The 19,437-nt window shown below is 48.4% G+C and overlaps 1 protein-coding gene across 1 annotated transcript in view; it reads right to left on the bottom strand.

The window, feature by feature from the left end:
* Window positions 1-238: 238 nt before the first annotated feature.
* LOC119173502 (uncharacterized) overlaps window positions 239-19,437 on the bottom strand; it is a 172,661-nt gene continuing 153,462 nt past the window's right edge. Inside the window, exons 2-4 of the mRNA XM_037424302.2 lie at window positions 14,244-14,430; window positions 4,984-5,554; window positions 239-4,473 (exon numbers count right to left, since the gene is read on the bottom strand). Coding sequence (XP_037280199.2) covers window positions 3,666-4,473; window positions 4,984-5,554; window positions 14,244-14,430 — 1,566 coding nt within the window. The 3' untranslated portion in view covers window positions 239-3,665. The remainder of the gene's footprint in view (window positions 4,474-4,983; window positions 5,555-14,243; window positions 14,431-19,437) is intronic.

Raw genomic sequence — 19,437 nt, 5'->3', positions numbered from 1 at the left:
GCTGTTCCTCTGGTCACGCGCCTTGATACTGGCCTCGCGTTGTTTTCACTAAGACACCTTTATAATAACTCTACGTCGCTGTCGCTGTATTGCCCAACATGTCATAACTTGTGCCCATCTTGAACAGTGGAGTGCACGAATCTAGTATAGGATTATCGTGTCACGATGTTCAAACGTTCGTCAACGCAGAAGCGGTGACATGAACGTCGTCCCCGAATTGACACACGTACAATTCCGGTGTTCACATGTAATCGCATTTATTCATCTTCTCGCCAACAAGGTGAGGTGTATGCGTGTGTGTGTGACTTCGTCGGTGGCCGTCAGCATAGCCGACGAGGGTATACTAAACAAACGACGACACCGAATACGGCACACCCGTCACACCCGCGTATCTTGAGTGCGTCGTGAAAAAAAATGTACTGAAGAAAAGAATAAAAAAATGCCTACAAACAGCAACAAGTCTTTTGGAAGACGCAGACCATCCTCGCCTATACAGGGAAGCACACGAAGACACAACAGAAAAAAATATATTAGAAAATTCACGTAAAACAAAACAAAACACAGGTATCGTCGTGGGCTCGTTTTAGGCACTTCCTCGATGACGTCGCTGTCGAATCTCGCTCTTCCTTCCGTTTGTAGTCTCCGCTTCACATATTTGGTCACGAGGCACATGATGGTTTACGGAGCGTACTCCAACACCGGCAGTTCGTTAGCACAGTAAACAACTTGGAAGGTGGATGGGATCAAGGAGGAGGTTAAAGGAAGAGGTTGCGGGCAATCTCGGAGATGAACACACAAAACACAGCAGAACAGGAGACGCGGCGCACCATAGCGTGCTATTGTTCGGAGGCGCGAGGCAGTCATGCGTGAACACGTCGAACGAAGCGACGACGGGAGGACGACTACGCCCCCTCCCCTTTTCCTATGCCGGTTCAATCAACCCATAGTGCGGGTGTTCGGCCTTCTTCCTCCATGGCCAACGACGTCCGCGTTACAGGGTGAGCGGCGAGAGTACGTCTTTCTTGCTTTTTTTTTTCAGAAAAAAAAGGTAAGGTATACGAATCAACGATCAAGGACTCGCTGACCAAGAAGTTGAACTCGCAAGTTGGAGACATAAGGGCGACCGAATCTTCTTCCTAGGTGCACTCTCAATAAGGTTACCCGATCACAGAGATAATAAAATAGTTAACCAGCGTTAATAGATGGTGTGTGAAGCGTTGCGTTTATCTCGAACACATGTTCCCCTTGCGCATCGCTTTTATGCTTAGTCTTGACGGTGTGCCGGATTGACGGTAGGATTGACGGTGTGCCGACACACCTTAAAGACAATACAGCGGCGTACTCGGAACTCACTGCCAGTAAATAAATAAACGCCTGTGTCGACGAGGAAGCTTAACGGATTGCCGATTAGACTCATTTCGAAGGTGTAATCAGAGACACGAGTGACGTTAACTGCAAGTTCATTTTGTTCGCAAAAAGAAAACTGCGATGTCATGTGGCTGCGCTCCCAGTGGGACGCTGGTTACATAAAGCACTTCTTCTAGGGGAAAGAGAAAATAAAATGACGCCAAACGACACTGTGATTCTCTTTTCGAAATATTCAAATAACGAGTCATCAAGACAGTTTGGCCACTTCGCCACAGCACTCCTCGAGACGACCGAACTTGCAGTGCAGTTTAAATGACGTCATGTTCGTTAGCTCGCCACTAAGACCATACTTTGAACACCTTTCACGCGCAGGCTCAGACACGGAATCGCACACGCTATACAATGTAAGAAAGCCGTGTTACGAAAGATTGGTTAGTAGCGCACGTTACGCATGGCTGCATACTATACGTATACTATCCGCACGAAGCTTCCAAATGCGTTCACCTACAGGCACAGTGGCGATTAGTAAATGGCGCGAGAGCTGTGTGCTCTATTCAGGTCACGATGTGTATATTTACAGTGATGGCTGAAATTGTTACTCGCATAGAAAGCACAAAATATATATATACGGCATCTCTCTCTCTCTCTCTCTCTCTCTCTCTCTCTCTCTTAGCTGCGTTAAATGTGAGCTAAGTGCTTGTCGATAGCAGTTAAATTGTATTGGTTATGATGCATTGGGTGGGTTTACTACGAGCGATGAATGCACTGCGGGCACGCGGTTGAGTAACCGCGCACTGTAAACGATGTACGCAGCACATGCACGGCATGACATAACCGAGCTTTCTAGTGTTTCCTTACGTTTGGCGCAACTAAGGTGAGCTATTCTCGTACTGTACGTTGCATGATTCAACATGATTTTACTATTAGGGTTACCTGTACTTCTCGCTGGCCCCTGGAGCACTCGTTTTGGCCTTTTAATGCGGTCAGTGCTAAGTGGAACGTTGCGACTTCGAACGAAGCAGCTATTTGTGATGCTCCTAGCCAGACTGTAACGCGACCACGACTGCATGCATGACGTATACGTCTTGGCAGTCTGATTCAAAAGCAGTGAGTGTAGACATAACAATAGTCTAAATAGTTGCTTTCTGTGAAAAGAGTTAGAAGGTGCTGACTTGTAAACATGGAGCGACAACGTGAACATACATTAATGCGACTTGTTTCGTTTTTTAGAGGAATTGTCATAGGAAACTCATCAAGACATTATTGCTGAAAAACGAGCAAACCATGAAGCCTGCATATCTAAACTTCAGTTCCCTAGCACAGTCACTTATGTATAGTTGTATAAGGAACACCGAATGATCTGAACTTTATTGCCAGAAAAAACTGTGCGGAGTGTAGACGTCACATATTTTGGTAATTGGGCACTCAGCATGACTAAAGCTATCCATGAACACTGTTTGGCTGATAGAGGGGAGATGCTTACGGCTGGGTAATAAATATTGGTCGGCAGGTTAGTCGACCAGAATCAGGTATAAGTTCAGTTTGTTTACAGAGGGGCCTGTCACTTCACTCTCTTCGCAAAATGCTCAAGTGGGACTACGTCGGAAACGTATCATCTCGCGCAACCTATTGTACACTGTGAAAAACATTGATGTTCAGTGCGGTTGACGAAAGGTGGAACGTAGCCTTGGAGAGAGGATGATTGTCCTGAGGTAAGAAAATAGACTGATAATCTAGGTGATTTGCAAAGAACTGCCTTCGATGCCATAGCAAACATCGATCGACTATACACGTCTGCTTTAGCTGTCACCAAGCATTTTGTTTTTCCTCTCCTTGCTGTTACAACTACATGACCCAGCGGTGCACGCTATCAGTAATCACTACTGCGTCTGGTTCCTATAGCTAATAGCTATAGAGACCAGACGCAGCGATGATTACTGACAGCACGCACCGTCAAGTCTTTCCAAGACTTAACTTTGCTCGCGGCTTTTTCACTTGCATGATAAGGTATTTCCTGTACTTCTTAGAAGACGTTGACGTTTTAATCACTTGAGTCATAGTGCAGGGACCAGTCTACAGGAGTCCTCGATCCAGCTTTCGATCATTAATCAAAATGAATTTGTGCCGAGGAGCACTTCGTCTTCAGGAGCTCTGGGGGCCGCTTGTTTGACACTTATCGAAAGAGACGAGTGGCAGCGTTATGTACACAATCTGGCCACCGCTGTACACCGCGGCATCGCGTACTCCGCTTACGTCAAAGGGCCCAGACAGGGGCTAGCATCAATACATATGTACACCTAAATAAACTCGGAAATGACCGTCAGCCTCCCGGCAGGTCCTGCGGGCACGTGCCACTGGCTGGTGGGGCTGCCGATCCTGCGGATAGCGTTAATGCCGCCAAGCCGATGCTGCTGGAAAGGAAACCTGCGGACGGCCGTGAAACCATCGTCGATGCCTTCGCAGTCGAAGACGAGCTTGTGCTTCTTCAGGCCGATCCTCTTCTTGGCCTTGCGCACATAATTCCTGCGAATGACGAACGATGAACGTCCGTTTTTCATGATGGCCTCCATGACCTTCTGGCCCAGACTATAAGGGTCGCCCGTGGTTGCCGGATCCTTGACCAGAACGTCCTCGACCAGCACGACTTCGGGTTCCTGTTCAGCGGGCGGATTGTACAGAGACATGAGTGACTCGCTCCTGGGCTGTCGCCATGGTGCCCGAAAGCCATCTCCCGCTTGGTCGTCGTCACCGTCCTCCATCTTGTCGATCAGGTCGAGGTCGTTCATCGAGTACGAAGCGTTACGGGAACCCGCGATATTGCAACAGGACTCCTGGTACGGCGGTGGTTCCGTGGGTTTCTGGATGCGTCCGTAACCTCCACCGCCATTGTTGTCGTTTGAAGGATGGTGCTGAACCACGCCGTACGTAGCATACGCGACGTCCGAGCCGGTCGAAGGCCGCATGCGCACCTCACCGCCGCATGGCCGGGTGTCGTGGAACTCGAAGTCGTCGTTGGCATCCGTCGTGAAAGAGCCGGCGTCGTCCGAATCGGACTCTTCCTCGGGAGCACTGAGCGTGGCGCAGCTCTCGCCGGCTACGGTGGACCTGCAACAATGCGAGATTGCTTAGCTCCAATGCTTCATGCGTACCTGTTCTGTAAAAACTGTCTAAAACTCAAGTTCTCACAGTAAGCACTCATGTATAGGTGACATACGCTGGTTCATTTGGATAACGAGCGTATTTGATGCACCACTCTCTCTTCGCAGTTAAAGCCAATAACCACTTATTTATTTTATTGCCACCTGATTGACTAGCCAGCTTAGATGTAGGTTACACGAATGAACACGTAATCGTACCACGACATGCAGTATTTTTTCTGCGCAGAAAAAAAAGTTTTTGCATCATAACACCAACAGTCAGCATATAGGTTGACTATGCAACTGTGATAAGGTTAGTAAACATCTTGGTCTAAACAAACGCATCGAGCGTTTGCTCTTCGCTGGACAATTGAAGTTTTCCTAATGAAACCTATGCACCTTGCTGAGAGCGTATTCTATGAACGAAAAAAAAACATGGCGTTTACTTTCACTTCGATAGCGCGAGTTACATTCTCACCTAAGGCTGAGTGTGTCGGACAGCGTCGCGTATATGTGGTCCTCTTCCTGGGCCTGCTGGATCCACGCGGGTAGGTCTTGAGGCGTCAGCATGGCCACCTGGTGGCGCCGCTCGTCGTCATCGGGTCGTGACTTCTCGGAATCGTAGTCGACGGCTGGTATGTGGACCTTGACCGCCGAGTCGATGGAACAGCAGCTCCCAGCGTCTTCCAGGGGCCGTTTTAGCGGCGATCCCGGACTTTCGGGCGACTGCTGCTGCAGCTGCTGCTGTTGCAAGTGTTGCTGGTGCTGCAGCTGGACGGCGCAGCTCCGCAAGTAGGCCGCCTTGTCGAGCACGCAGTCAACGTTGTAGATGCCCGGAACCATGTAAGTGGGCGGCGGCAGGCCCGGAATCCGGGGCCGGTCGCTAGCTCTCGAAGAACTGGTGCGACCAGGCCGGGTCTTGGTCACGCGGCCGTAGTTGGTCGATGAGCGCTTGTAGTTTGTGATGATGCCTATGGGCGCCACGGGACCCAGGTGCTTGATGTAGCTCTTGCCGTCACCCGGGTACAACCGGTAGCGGTTCTCGTCACCTGCGTTGATCGAAAAGAAGGGAACGTGAACGTGGCTGAAGGGAAACGCACAGCACTCGCGTACAGAGAAGGGAGTAGGAGATGGACAGGTTTGGACCCCCTTCCCCGAATTTTTCACTTTTGCATGTGTATACGTACACTCAAACATAGAAATGCACGCAAGAACATGCATAATGTATAGTTCAACTCCTGCCACAAAAGTCTTCAGAGTACGCCCGTATCGCACAATGAAATTTCAAATAGGATGCATGCCCCAGATTTCCATCGTTGATATGTACCTGTAAGACAGTTATAATCGGGATCGATTTAGGTTAATTATGAAACTATTGCTGAAAAAAATGGCCCATATTTTAAGAGCGTCGGCCCATGTTGGTACTTGGCTGTTATAAATATGCGTGCCAACGAAAGAATTCAACTGCGCCAAACCCCGTATTTCTAAGAGGTATACCTCCGATATAACCTTCCAGCTATATGGTGTCGATATATATATATATATATATATATATATATATATATATATATATATATATATATATATATATATATATATATATATATATATATATATACAATACGCAAGTCGTTGCTTAGAAATATGACAAGACTGTGCTATTCGTATCAAAACACGTTCACATTGTAACTGCATGGTGTGACAAACATAAGCTGGATATTAGCGATGAGCGTGACAGCAATCGTTACATTAACTTGGCAGGCATATCGCGTTATCGGACGGATTATATGAATGCGCAGAATATGTAACAACACTGTTTATTGTACGAATCGGAAAAATTGCGATCCCTTTCATAAAGTAATTTCAATGTGTTCGAAGTAGTGCAACGGCTACCATATCTATAATCTGATTAGAAGAGCTGCATGCCACATACGACATTGTTTTCAGGAACGTTTCAGAGACCGTTATCGGGAAAACTGCAACATGCCCTCTAAAACGAATGATTGGGTCAGCACAACCAGCACTCAACAAAAGCACGACGACCTGTCTGTGATGTTAAGACTATAATTACCAAGCCATTGGTTTCGGAAACGCGGGCTAAGTGTGGTGCGCTTGAATTTGCATATATATGCTCAGTGTGCAGGCGTAAGTTGATTTTGAGAGGACGAGCGAATTTGCATTTAATGAGCGAAACTTGCCTCGAGTCTCCAATTAGCGTACATTATGCTCAACGTACAAAATGACCAGGGCAGGCTGCCAGTAATCTTAATTGGCGCCTGCTATAGAAGAGAGATGTGCGTGCGCGATTGTTAATTGTGAGGCACCGCCCTCGGTAGCTGTTATTCACGCATCATGATAAGGAGTGCGTTAACCACTGGAAGATATATGAGATAAGAACACTTCGGCCAGGTCCGCTTACTAGCGTGAGTTTGGAAGAAAACAAAATGCATTGTTCAGGAGATGAAGGGTGCAGTGGAAATTGCGGTTTACGCGTGCTACGTCCTTCGTAGAGACCGTAAAAGTGACGACAGGTTATGCAGTTGAAACGAGTATCATACGTTGCCCGACGCACATTCTCTAAAAAAGTGGGGAGAGTGAAAATTGTTGCGGGTGCTTAGTTATGCGATGTTGGCGGCCATTGGAAGCGCAGCAGAAAGTTGTTTTAGCAACGTCCTGTCAAGTAACATGCACGAACAACGTAGCCAGGGTTGGCTATTCGCAAACAAAGTTTCCAGCTCTTGACTACTACCGTGGTAGACAGTCGACGCTGCAGCGCACTGCTCAAACACACAAAAAAGGATGCACCAATAGAACACACAAAGGACGGGCGCGAACTAACAACCACGTATTTGTCCAAGAACGACAAATTTATACCCAGAGGGACAAGGTAGATCAAATTAGCATCATGCGCGCTGCCCACTACAAAATAGGAGCTCTTTTCATCACGCCCTCAGGTTGTGGTAAACAGAAATGAAAAAAGCACCAGCAAGTTCGCCCTAACAAGGGATAGATATCTTATCAGCCTTTCAAGCACGTCGCAACTTGATGCTCTTCTGTTTCTTTCCAATCGATTAAACACGACAACCCTAATCCTCGATATCTCGCTTGTCACGCGGAAGGGTGTACAGCTAGCTATACGAACAATTATCGCACATACAGCAATAACCCAAGCAGCCCGCTTGCACTCGTGACGGTGTTAATAATTTATGTTTCCATTCTTGGTAACATCCCAAAGCACTGCATGCGCATTCGTTGGTGCGGGTAAGTCGATATTCTTCCTTACTCGATTGCGCTCCTGTCATGCAGTCTATTAAGGCTACGCTGCGTTAGGATACATCCCAACAGAGTTCTTATATACCACAATCATCACATCTGGCATAAACAGTGATGTATATACCACAATGCAGGAAGCGGTCTACAGTATTATAGCTGCGTTCAGATATGAGCGCGTTCCTTCCGCCAGCACACGCACCATCAAATGCCGTTAAACGCCACGCTCACTGACTCGTCAGTGGTTCCTTAATAGAGGATAATAGCTGCATTGATTCATGCAGCGACTGCTTTTTTCCATAGCATCAAGCCGCTGAAGCAATGCAACCGCGTCCGTGCGAAAGAACGATTTCGGTAGTCCGCTGTGTCGATACGATCCGTGTATAGCGCGCTACGATCAGTGCTATTTTTCCTCCCTCAGTCACGGATCGTGCATGTTACACCCGTCGGCTATCACGCCTTTCGACGGACACGAATGCAGCCTGTCGACATACTATAAATGTGCGAGCGTCGGCCATACGTGTGTTATATACGTGTACGCAGTTTGTGCATATCTGTAAGCTAGTTCGTGCCTCACGCATCCATTAGGCTCATTATACGTATATATTTATGTAAAAATAAGAAAAATAGCCGCCACACGTCAGGGACGTCCAGTGACCTTACACAAAACTCGTCAAGGCCGCTGTATTATGAGCACTATATGAGCGGCACCAAGATATCGGCCGTTCTCAAACTTGTTCGTTCTTGTACTTCCAGCTGCGTTTTAGAGATTGTGGATTGAAATCCAAACAACCTTACAATAGAGACACGCTCGGGGCTTGCGAAAGAGTTATTTTGTATCCAGAAATCCTCGGCTGGAGTGTTTTCCTAACTGAAGGGAGGAGCTATGGTGGAATGCCTTCACTATATGCATGCCGTGTTTGGAAGTGTAAAAAAGAAAGCATGCCTTGTCTTTGTTGGAGCGTCATCGTTTTCCCACAAAAGCGTATGACAGGTACGCCAGCCGTATACGCAATTTCAGCAGGCATACATTGATGATGTCGAAGGCATACGGCAGAAAGCTGGCGTTTACGGAATGCCTGCGTGCCGTACACACGCCGATTTTCTATAGTTGATCGTAAAATAAGTTACAGCGCAACGGGTTAGATACGGACAGAGTAGGGACGTGCTCTGAACTCACAATTGAAGTTTATTTGGAAAAGGAAAGAACATCTATAGGAAATAATGAGTCATGAAAACTGTGTGCATGTACACATGTGTTGCAACACATGATTCATGCCTTGTCTAACAAGTAGTTATTTTTTTTTTCACCTTGGAGAGTGATATATGGATGACTCATGCACTTGTTATTGGATCTAATGAAAAATGCCTCGGCTGTTTCACGCATCGCTATATCTCACTGGCATAGTTGAATTCTTCACCTACGTTTGCACGAGCAAACGTAGATGAAGAAGACCAAGAAATATTTGCTGCCTGAATTACGGTGGTCATCAATGCCATCATTATTCTCGCTGACTCTAAACTCAGTCTCGTCGAAGAGGCAGGAATGTTCTACTCGGCGTTCTTTCAAATATCAACGGACTAGTCGTACTCTCAATTTACTCTCGCTTACTGGAACTCGGCGCGAACGGGTGGTGACAGAAGCCGATCCAACCCGTCCCACAACTGCAGGCCCAATTTAAATGCACACATCGTGTTAAGCAAATTGTGCCAGTAAATTTATCCCCTGCAGGTGGGTGGCGGTAACAGGTTTCTTGATGAAACAAGCGCAAAAATACACCCATCATCTGTCAGTTCTACTAACAGATGCGGAATTCGCTTTTTTGGACGTCACATAACCCAGCGTTTTTCTCTGTGTTACGTTTTTGTTTTTTTGTTTCTTTGGTTTTTCTGTTTTTTGTTTTTTGTTTTGTTTTTACATTTTCTTTTCTTAGTTCTTGACACCTGTTCGTTTCCGGTTGTGGGCGCGTGCATGTTTTGTTATATCACGTTGTTGGTGATGACTGGGGAAGTCAGGAATGACGTACATGCGTGTGATGTATTTATTAGTGTTCGCTTCCAGATGAAATTTTCAGTTGCTAGTAAGCGCTTGTCTGTGTCCTCTCTGAGTGTGTGTATTTCTGCGCTTGTTTCATCATGAACATTTACCAACACGCCCAACTGGCAGTTATTCTAAACAGGTTTCTACACGTAGTGTTTACATGAGCCTGACGACCGGCTTTCAGCCCGACAAGCTGGCTAGCAGGAACTTTGTGATGCTCAGGTAAACCGACACTTAGAGGTGACGAGGCAGCCCTGCACATTTATGTGCGGCATAAAGTCAATGTGGCGTTTGAGAACTGGCTCAAAATAGATTGCGCAACACTATATCATTTTTGAAGTTTTATTATTTTCTTTCGTTTAGGCATGCGGAAGGGAATAGCCGTTGTCAAGAAATGAAGGCAACTCATTCATATAAGTTTATTTCGATAATAATAAAAAAAAACGTTAGTGCATGAAATTGACGAAATGGTGTCTCTTAATGAATGACAGCGGCATACACCTAGCTACGAACATATCAGGTCGTATTTCTTAACGCGTAAAGTTTAAGCTGTATATGCGACAACGGTGTCTTCGTGCAAAATAAGCCAAAACCTGTTTTCCGGCATTTTCCGTTCCACCAGCAAGTGCAAGTGAGCACGCGGCGGCAGGCAGTCCTGCTTTCCCAGTGAGACGTGCCAGCGTTGTTTGAGTCAATGCAGTCTTTGCAACGCGCTGAATGTTTATTGATTTATATCTGGGGTTTAACGTCCCGAAACCACCATATGATTACGAGAGACGCCGTAGTAGAGGGCTCCGGAAAGTTCAACCACCTGGGTTTTTTCAACGTGCACCCATATCTGAGCAAACAGGCCTACAGCATTTTCGCTTCCATCGAAAATGCGCCGCCGCAGCCGGGATTCGATCCCGCGACCTACGGGTCAGCAGCCGGGTACCTTAGCCGCTAGACCTCCGCGGCAGGGCAACACACTGAATCTAAGACGACGAAAGTGGAAAGCCAAATCCGAAAGTGAAGAAGATGCCTGCGGCGGCAAAGAGAGTGTGCCTTCGCTGTGGCAAAGGGCGAATATAGATGCTGCCATCGCCAACAAGGCACACGCCTCAAAATTTCATTTTCGGGCTTACTGCGAATGTGATTTATTGTACAGACAAATTAGAGCGATCGATACCACGTGTTTCCAGGATATTTGCTGCAATCCGGTGCCGTGCCAGCCATAATGCGTTCCGTCGTCCCACTGTGTTTCGAATGACGTTTCCACCAGCATGCATGTACGGTTTTTGAGTCTTTCACGTGTGTGATAAGCGCTATAGTAGTCTGACGCTATGCATCCCTGTCGCGTTCAACTGAACTCCTCTTCTAGCTATGCAGGCTCAAGCACTTTGGAGACTTCCCATAGGAAAAACCGAATGCCTACGGCCCAAGGCCTTCAGCTTTTGTCAGTGGCTGTGCTACTCACTCCGTCGAGAGGTCTCGAGGTGCGTGGCGTTCACGCATCGCAGGCGAGCACTCAAGGTGGTCAAGCCAGCGCGCTCAGACAAGAGAGAGCATTCAACGCTCACCCCTTTCTTTCCTGCCGTAGTGCTTTTGTCTCGAGATGAAGAGCCCTGACGTGGAGATGGAAAGGAAGCACTAATTACAATCTCAATTTGCTTACACGCCGTTTGCCGTAACGGCGAAAGCAACGTCGGGGCCCCTTTGTGGCGGCTCCACCTGTTTTGTCCGTGCCGCCATCGTCGTCAAGAAACGACGCTTCGCAGACGTCGGCGGCGCGTGATGCCACGTCGTTTATACGTACGCAACAAGTGGATTGCGAAGTCGGCTGCAGCTTTGCTGATGTCTGTGTATACACTGCGCAAGTCCTTTGAACGTCCCGACTGTTTGAGATGAGAATAATCGCGGCCTTTGAAGCAGAAACTTCAACACGCGAACCATCGTTGGTGGTAAGCTCCTTGTGGGCGGTAAGTTCCTTATAGTATGCGCAGTGTAGACTTCCACCACCGGGTAACAATAAGAAACCAAGTAAATTATTGGGCTCGCAGCCGATTGAGGCCGTGCAATAGCGCCCCTTGAAGGCAGTGCAGAACCTTCATTGAGTACGGTGAAGCATTCTTGCGGCCGACGAGCGTGGGAAGTTTTCATTTGTGACTTGTTGGCCACTACACGTCCTGCGATATTGCTGAATTCTTCAACGTTTTTTTTTATGCTACGAAAGTCCCTTCGTTATGTCGCCGTGTTGTCTGAGACCAGTGAAGCATATTTACAAAGCATTAGTAAGTTTGTTCTATACATGCTGATGGACTGCCGGTGGCGAGAATGATTGCAGTCAATTGCTTTTCCTTATTTTAAAGTTTAGCCTGTGAAACCATCGTGTAATGTATGCTTCATGAGGGGGTCGTGAAGGTGAACTCTTAATCTCGCTAAATGAGATTTTGTAGGTGTCTAATACGACGTACGAGTGCACTTGCTGCAAGATAACGTCCCTTAGACGCTTCCGTAATGCAGTCTCACTTCTCCTTACGCTCCAGTCAGTGCATGCAAAAGGTGACGGCCTGCCGTCGTCGCGGCCGCTTCCGCCGACGGTGAAGGTGAACGCGCCCCGCACCGCTGCTTGTGCATGGCGGCCCGCGAGCCAGCAAACAAGGATGTCGCTCACTGCGGCAGTCTCTGGTCCGCGACCTTCCTATTCCGATCAAGAGTCCGACCGCGTCGAGGGTGCCGCTATCTGACAGGTCGCTTGGCGACCAGCCGGAACAGGGCGACTGGTCCCGGACAAGCGGGACTTGCTTCGTCGGATGACTCGTTGTTGCTGGTGGTGTGTATAGTACAGCTCTGTGCATAAACCGGAATGCGGAGACGACTGCTGCATAGATGAAGTGCGTGTACTGTAGCTCGTGCAGCGGAGCGGCGTGCGCAGCAGTAGGACGAAGAGAAGGGCTGGACCTCGTTCGTTGCCTTCATGATTCATCGTTCGCTTTCTCGGCCCGTTATGCCGCGGCAGCGCGCGGACAATGGCACAATGGGCGATCGGCCGGAACAACAACCTCATCGAGAGCGGAGACAGGCGGGGAGTACGAGAGGGGCGCCGCCACTGCCGACGCGACGAAAGCACTCGTGACTGCGTGGTTGTACAGCCCCGTCGACTCCGAGGAGGTGCACATTCATTCTTCATTCGATGCTGCACTTTGCCGCTGCTTTTGTTTGTATGTATGTATGTATGTATGTATGTATGTATGTATGTATGTATGTATGTATGTATGTATGTATGTATGTATGTATGTATGTATGTATGTATGTATGTATGTATGTATGTATGTATGTAATTTCGGTGCGTTCGTGCGAGGAAGAAGCGATACGCTGCGAACAAAAGGAACTGTTCCGATGGAGACGGCTCACATTGTGAAGGATACGGTAAACAAGCGTACGCCTGTTCGCAGTTCTTACGGAACTTCTGCTGCACGGGGGAGGGAGGCGGGCGACGAGGCCGAGAAACAGAAGCCGCAGCTGAAGGAGTTGCGGCTCGCTCCTGGATGCCGTTGTAACGGAATAGAGTCCCGTTACTCGGGGACATCCGGGTTATGTCTGTCCGCACGGAGCCGTGCGCTTCAAAGTTGTATAACGGTCAGATATAACGGCTCATCATAAAACGCGGAAGAGGACGATCGAGAAATCTCCGCTCCAGGAGGATTGTCGTGGACAACAAGGGCTATTGTTGTTGAGGTTGACGCGATGCATGGCAATCTGGCGCGTTCCCGCACGCCGTGTGTACGACGGCCTGTTCGCGTCGCGTTACGATGTCGGATACGCCGCAAAGTGAGTCTGGACGGCAAAAAAGAGTGATTAGGGTTTCGCAACCGTCGGAATAGACGAAGGAGCCATCATCGTCCTTGATCGGAATCCGGAAGTCAAGCAGGGTAAGCGACATTATGTCAACGTGCCCCTGGTCGGAAGTGGGGACGCTTACATTGTTGTGTGAACGAGCAAAGTTCAGGATGATATTGTAGCGAGGTCTACAATGGTGGCGGGGTCACTGCAAGCTCGCATGAAATATTTCTACGCTCAGAGACCGAATGTCTTGTCAGTTACAGGGGTTAAACAGGCGCCTTCGAGTCCGTGGAAACACACACAACCGGAATTTTGACGTCACCAACTTTTATCTATCTATCTATCTATCTATCTATCTATCTATCTATCTATCTATCTATCTATCTATCTATCTATCTATCTATCTATCTATCTATCTATCTATCTATCTATCTATCTGTCTGTCTGTCTGTCTGTCTGTCTGTCTGTCTGTCTGTCTGTCTGTCTGTCTGTCTGTCTATCTATCTATCTATCTATCTATCTATCTATCTATCTATCTATCTATCTATCTATCTATCTATCTATCTATCTATCTATCTATCTATCTATCTATCTAATCATTTCACCTCCGGTGAAGTCAGCCGACGCCGACCGTCTCTGCAGGGTCTTCTTGAGTGCCGACCAGTGGTGGCGATCGGTGACGCACAGCACGATCGGGAAGAGGAATCCCTGGGCCAGTCGCAGCCATACGACTGCCATGTCGTGCCAGGGGCTCCAGAAGCCGTCGATGTACGCGCCCAGCACAACCATCACCTGCGCAAGCAAAACGAGAAAAGGATATCAGGACCTGGCCGTGTCCACGTAAAAGAACATCTGACGCTAAAATTGTTCCTAAAGAAAACGACAAGTTATTCCCCGTCCTAGAAGTGCACACATCATCAGCAAAGGCATCCGGTCATTGTCAAAGAGCGCTTCTGAGCGAAAAGCCTCGTTAGTTTTTAAAGGGCTCACTGTTTTTCTGTTGAGTCGCTCTTGCATGCCAGCTGCAGAAGCTTTAGGTGAAAACTTGAGGCAGTATACTAACTCTGGTTTCATTAACCACGAGTGACATCCAATACTAGCCGACATTAGACAATATTAGCTGGTGTTAATCAACGCAGATAGCATGCGCACAGATATGGTACGCACCATTGTTGCACCATGCACTGTTCACATTTAGGGCGTACGTGGGTGGGAGACACGCTGAGATGCAATTTCGCGTACCATGTAAGATTGCAGAGACAAGTTCTTCGCGTGGTTCTTCTTCTGTAGTTTCTTTGCTAACTTCCGAATTTCTCTTGCACATTTTAGTACAGGTGAAGTTTAGTGATTGTTACGAACGATGACTATATCGAGTTCATTAACATCGGTAGAACTAAACAAGGAAGTTCGTGTGGAACATGCACGAGCTCTTGCTCGATGGCACTTCGTCACGGTGTCTGGGCCATTATGTGTAGCTCGGTATTATTGCCCCCAAAGTTGTGCTATAAAATATAACGCTATACTCTCCTCTCCGTCTAAGCTACAGTTCTCAATATGAAGAAGGGTGCACGCTTTCTCTCTCGGTCGGCTGACCCGTCCGATGGACCGCTAAGATTACGCGACCTACAACACGCGGATGACCTGCAGGCATGAAGCGTGTTCTGCGAAGCCTGAGAGTCGAGAAAAATGAACGCCGAGGAGAGTAGGTTAGCTGTAATGAGTGATCCAATTTTCGCGCGGTGCCGCTGCTGTTAGAAAGGGTCTATACGTGTAGCGAAAGAGAAGGAAAGGCCCTATACGACACGTACGGTGCTAACGACGTCGTGGGCAGCAAATGTGAATCGGGCTGAACCCTGATCCACTATGTACGACGGGGTGTGGTCAACTAACAGGGCCATGGACCGCCGCTAATTCTCGGCGCGACTTTGTGGGCGAGGTATACATTTCGTGTGTATACGGAACACGCTGCCGCCCATACTATAGGTGAGGACAGCTATAGGTGAGGACAGAGACTTCGCTGATTTCAGCGACACCTGTGTCCTATTTCAGCGTTATTGGTAAAAGGGAGGGCCGGCCGCAAAAGAAACATGACGTCATCTGAAATACTGGCGCCTAAAGGTATTGTTATTCAAACCACCAAACATACATGCAAATATGAACTTGTCCATATGACAGTCAGCATTCAAAGTCATAGACATGTTTCTTTGCAGATACTGATGAGGGTACCCAGAGAACGCTTCAGCTGCTCATTTTATTTTTGTCGTTTTACCAGTTACATTAGAAAATAAAGGAATCAATCCGAATAAAATAAAGCACTGAAAGTATAAATTGGGAACATAATCGTACAATGTCTCTGGCATATTTCCTACTGCGTGTTTTTCACTGCTTTCGACCAAAATATTTCAAGATGAAGGCTGGTGTATTGATAGCATTGCTTTTGTTGTGAGTTGTCCATTGTTTTGTATATGATAGGAAGCAATATACAAAAAAAGGAAGAGAACACGCCAGTAAACCGAAAAGAATGACCAAGACACATCTAAATTATGATTGCGTCACGAGAAAAACTGATCCTTTGTTATTTATTCGATTAGCTAGTGCGATTCCGGTTCTTAAAACCGGTTAATGCATATGCGTCCCCACAACGCACCCCCCTAACCCCCCTTTTTTTTCGAGTAAAAGCTAGAAAGGTGAAACAGCCGCCCAATACAAAGAGCACATTGATCTCTACAAGGCATCCGTAATGCGGGGTTTCTTCCATAACCATTAAGCTTTGCTGACGACTAGGTGTTAGGTATCTTACGTATACGCATTCAGAGCCCCGTTTTCAGCGTCATGCTACCATGCGCAACCCGATCAAATTCCGTTTATTAGGCGCTCACTGTTGATTCAACCGGAATGGGGCGCAGATAGTTCATCCTTTTATGTTATGACTCTAAATAAAGAAGTGAAGGTGACTATAATCATAAAGGCACAAAAAACTCCACTTGTCATTACGCGCAGTAAAGTTCTCGACTGACTGTCGTCATACGCAATGCGTATGTGAGATGGCATTCTTCTTAAAGTATACTACGCCTGCTGGGCGAGCTTGTTGCGTCACCTAGAAAATAGCGCGGGAAAACGGAGACGCTGTGTGTACGTGTGGTGCTTTCCCTGTCTCACTTCTTGCGCCGATTTCTACGATGAGCAACTGTCGCTCACCGCACGTGCCACCACTGCAAGCAGAACGGCAGCCCTTTGCCCGAATTCCTCATTCAGGGTGGGCCACTGTTCCACGCTCCACGTAGCTGTGTTTTCATCTTCTCCTTCTTGATCCCACTCTCGCACGTACCTGGGTGCATTATGCCGGCGTCATTGTTTCGTCTAGGGACGCGAAGCTCTCTTGTTCGGACATGCCAGAGCTATGCACGTTTTCTCACGAGACCTTCCTTTCTTACGCGTTTGAAGTGCACGCTACGTGTCGACGGACGTGCCGCACTCTCCATGTACCGTTGTAAAAGCGGAGGGTGACAAGAAAGAGTGAATTGATGAGCTGTGGTGGTCCAGGGGTCGAGGACGGGCGAGGAGCCGGCTGTTTTCTGGGTCACTCGAAGCACGCTGGTGTATGGAGTAGTATAGCAGTACGGCAAAGGCGGTAACCGCCACTGCGCGCCCTTCTCCTGGCTGGAAGCAACAAAAGGGTTGCTCTGCGCCACCCTAACGACCTGACCACCGAGGGCGAGTTCGCCAGTGTACAAGCACCAGGAAGGGAACGAGCTCCGAGAGCATGCAGGAGACCAGTTTTACGGCGGATTCGCAAATGATGGGGACGCGCGCGCATACGCATCCTCACCGCCCGGCATCCTCACCGCCCGAGAGGTGAAGGGGCCGCGCGGTTCGGCTAAATGGCCGTCTTAAGGCCGTGAGCGTAGCCGATTCTCCGCGACCTCTGCGAGGCCGACGTCGCCCTGATGACTCTGTAGACCTTCCGTGGCAAATCGTCGAAAGAAGGAAAAATGAAGAGAGAACGCTACTAAAGTTGCCATGGAAGATCGCAGCCGTGATTAAGAAATCGAAAACGCGAGCATATCTCGCACCGAAGAAAGCTTCGGGAAGGCCGCGGTCAAGCAGAGCGCATCCTTATGCGCCGCCGATCCTAGCACGCTCAAACCAGCCCACTGGGAAGAAGTTGCGTGCTTGGTGGTGTATATGGCTGTTCAATAAAGGAAATCTCGTATACCTGTCGGCGTATGAAATTTTTTATTGTATTACAACTACAAGAGCTTTTGACCTCGTTATATGCCTATCAAAGATGACCCCAGAGCACACTGTGTGCTGTTGAAGAAGTAAGAACAGCCACGCATTCTTGTCTCGTATATGGAAGAATGCGCACGTAGGGCACTCAATTAATGGCAGCTGGTGCATCAGCACGGTGTCCTCACATCATGCAGCATCGCTCCCTGGAACGCGCCATCGCACCACACCGACGACCCACAGAATGCGGGCATTACGCAACAATGTGACCTCGCACTCCCGTAGGGACGACGGCAATCGACCTTTTTGGGGGCGGCGCGCAAGGAGGAGGGACGGGACAAAGGTCAGCCTTGCAGTATGTACCGGCAGCGGCGTGCGTGGCCCCGCATTCCATCATGGACGAGGGCAGCAGACCAAGAAGGGGGGGACGAGAGTGATCAGCCACGTGCTCGCGAAGAGTCGTTCATACATGAAGGAGAGTGCGCTCACAATGCGCGAGCTGGTCTGGCACCCTCCATCACTCTGGACGTGGACCCCGGCAGGCCGGACACGCGAGAGTGGGCGATGGTCATCATCACCGCTTTACGGTGAATACGTATAAGGGTATATGCGCATGCGGGGTGCTCCTGGACCCCGCGGCGCGGCGAGGAAGACTTGCAGTAGACGTGCTACGTCGGCGAGAACGTGTCGTTAAGGCGGACGCAAGCATTGCCCCCCCCCTCCCTGTGCGCGAACGATTTTAATGGTTACTGCTATCGCGTGATATAGGTGCTCTACACCCTCGGTCATGTCACGAGTGTTGCCCAAAGCACAGGCGTAAAATGGCACGAGGGTACACGTCTACACACTCGAATACAGCTCGGCCGGTATACAGCAAGTGCTCGGACAAACAGAGTGCACGCGCTACGCATGCTGTAGAAGAGCAAGAAAACAAGAATACAGGGAGAAGAAAAAAAACGTTGAGGGAACTTGTTGTAAAGTGTCGAGATGGCGAGTGTGATTGTCAGCTTACAGCCATTGTGCGAATCTTGCATTGTATTGGTACGTGTTTTACAGGTACCCTCAAATAAAAAAATTACTAGAACATATATCTCTTGTAGATCTTCCCCAGCGATGCGGTACAGTCGAGCAAACGGACCATTCAATCGTCTCAGCCGCTACGACCAAATTCAAAGTGAAAAAAGTTACGAGGTCCTTTGAAAGTTGAATGCGGGTGGCAGTGCGATGCTAAAACTGAACGGGTAGTATTAAAAACGCCAAAACGAACGAATGCCATCCACACTCCGGCACTTTCCTTCGCACATACTACGCGTTTGTGACACAGCACGCCGAGCACCGTTCACCAGCGGACCACAGAGCCCAAGCAAGCCTTCACTGAACCGGTACCAGAGTGCTCCGAAGTGCGGTGAAATCTTGGACCATTTAGAAGCCCTACTCTGACGCACCTACCAATTTAAGCGTGCACTGTTTTCCACACGTCCGTCCAGGTATAGAAAAAGGAAAGATAGTTGGCGGCCCTCGGCGACCAGGTCACAACAATTACGCGTCTATAGCGGGCCGTGCACGCAT

The sequence above is a fragment of the Rhipicephalus microplus genome, chromosome 3, assembly GCF_043290135.1.
Source record: "Rhipicephalus microplus isolate Deutch F79 chromosome 3, USDA_Rmic, whole genome shotgun sequence".
NCBI classification, from domain to species: Eukaryota; Metazoa; Arthropoda; class Arachnida; order Ixodida; family Ixodidae; genus Rhipicephalus; species Rhipicephalus microplus.
This window is presented reverse-complemented; position numbering and strand designations above follow the sequence as displayed.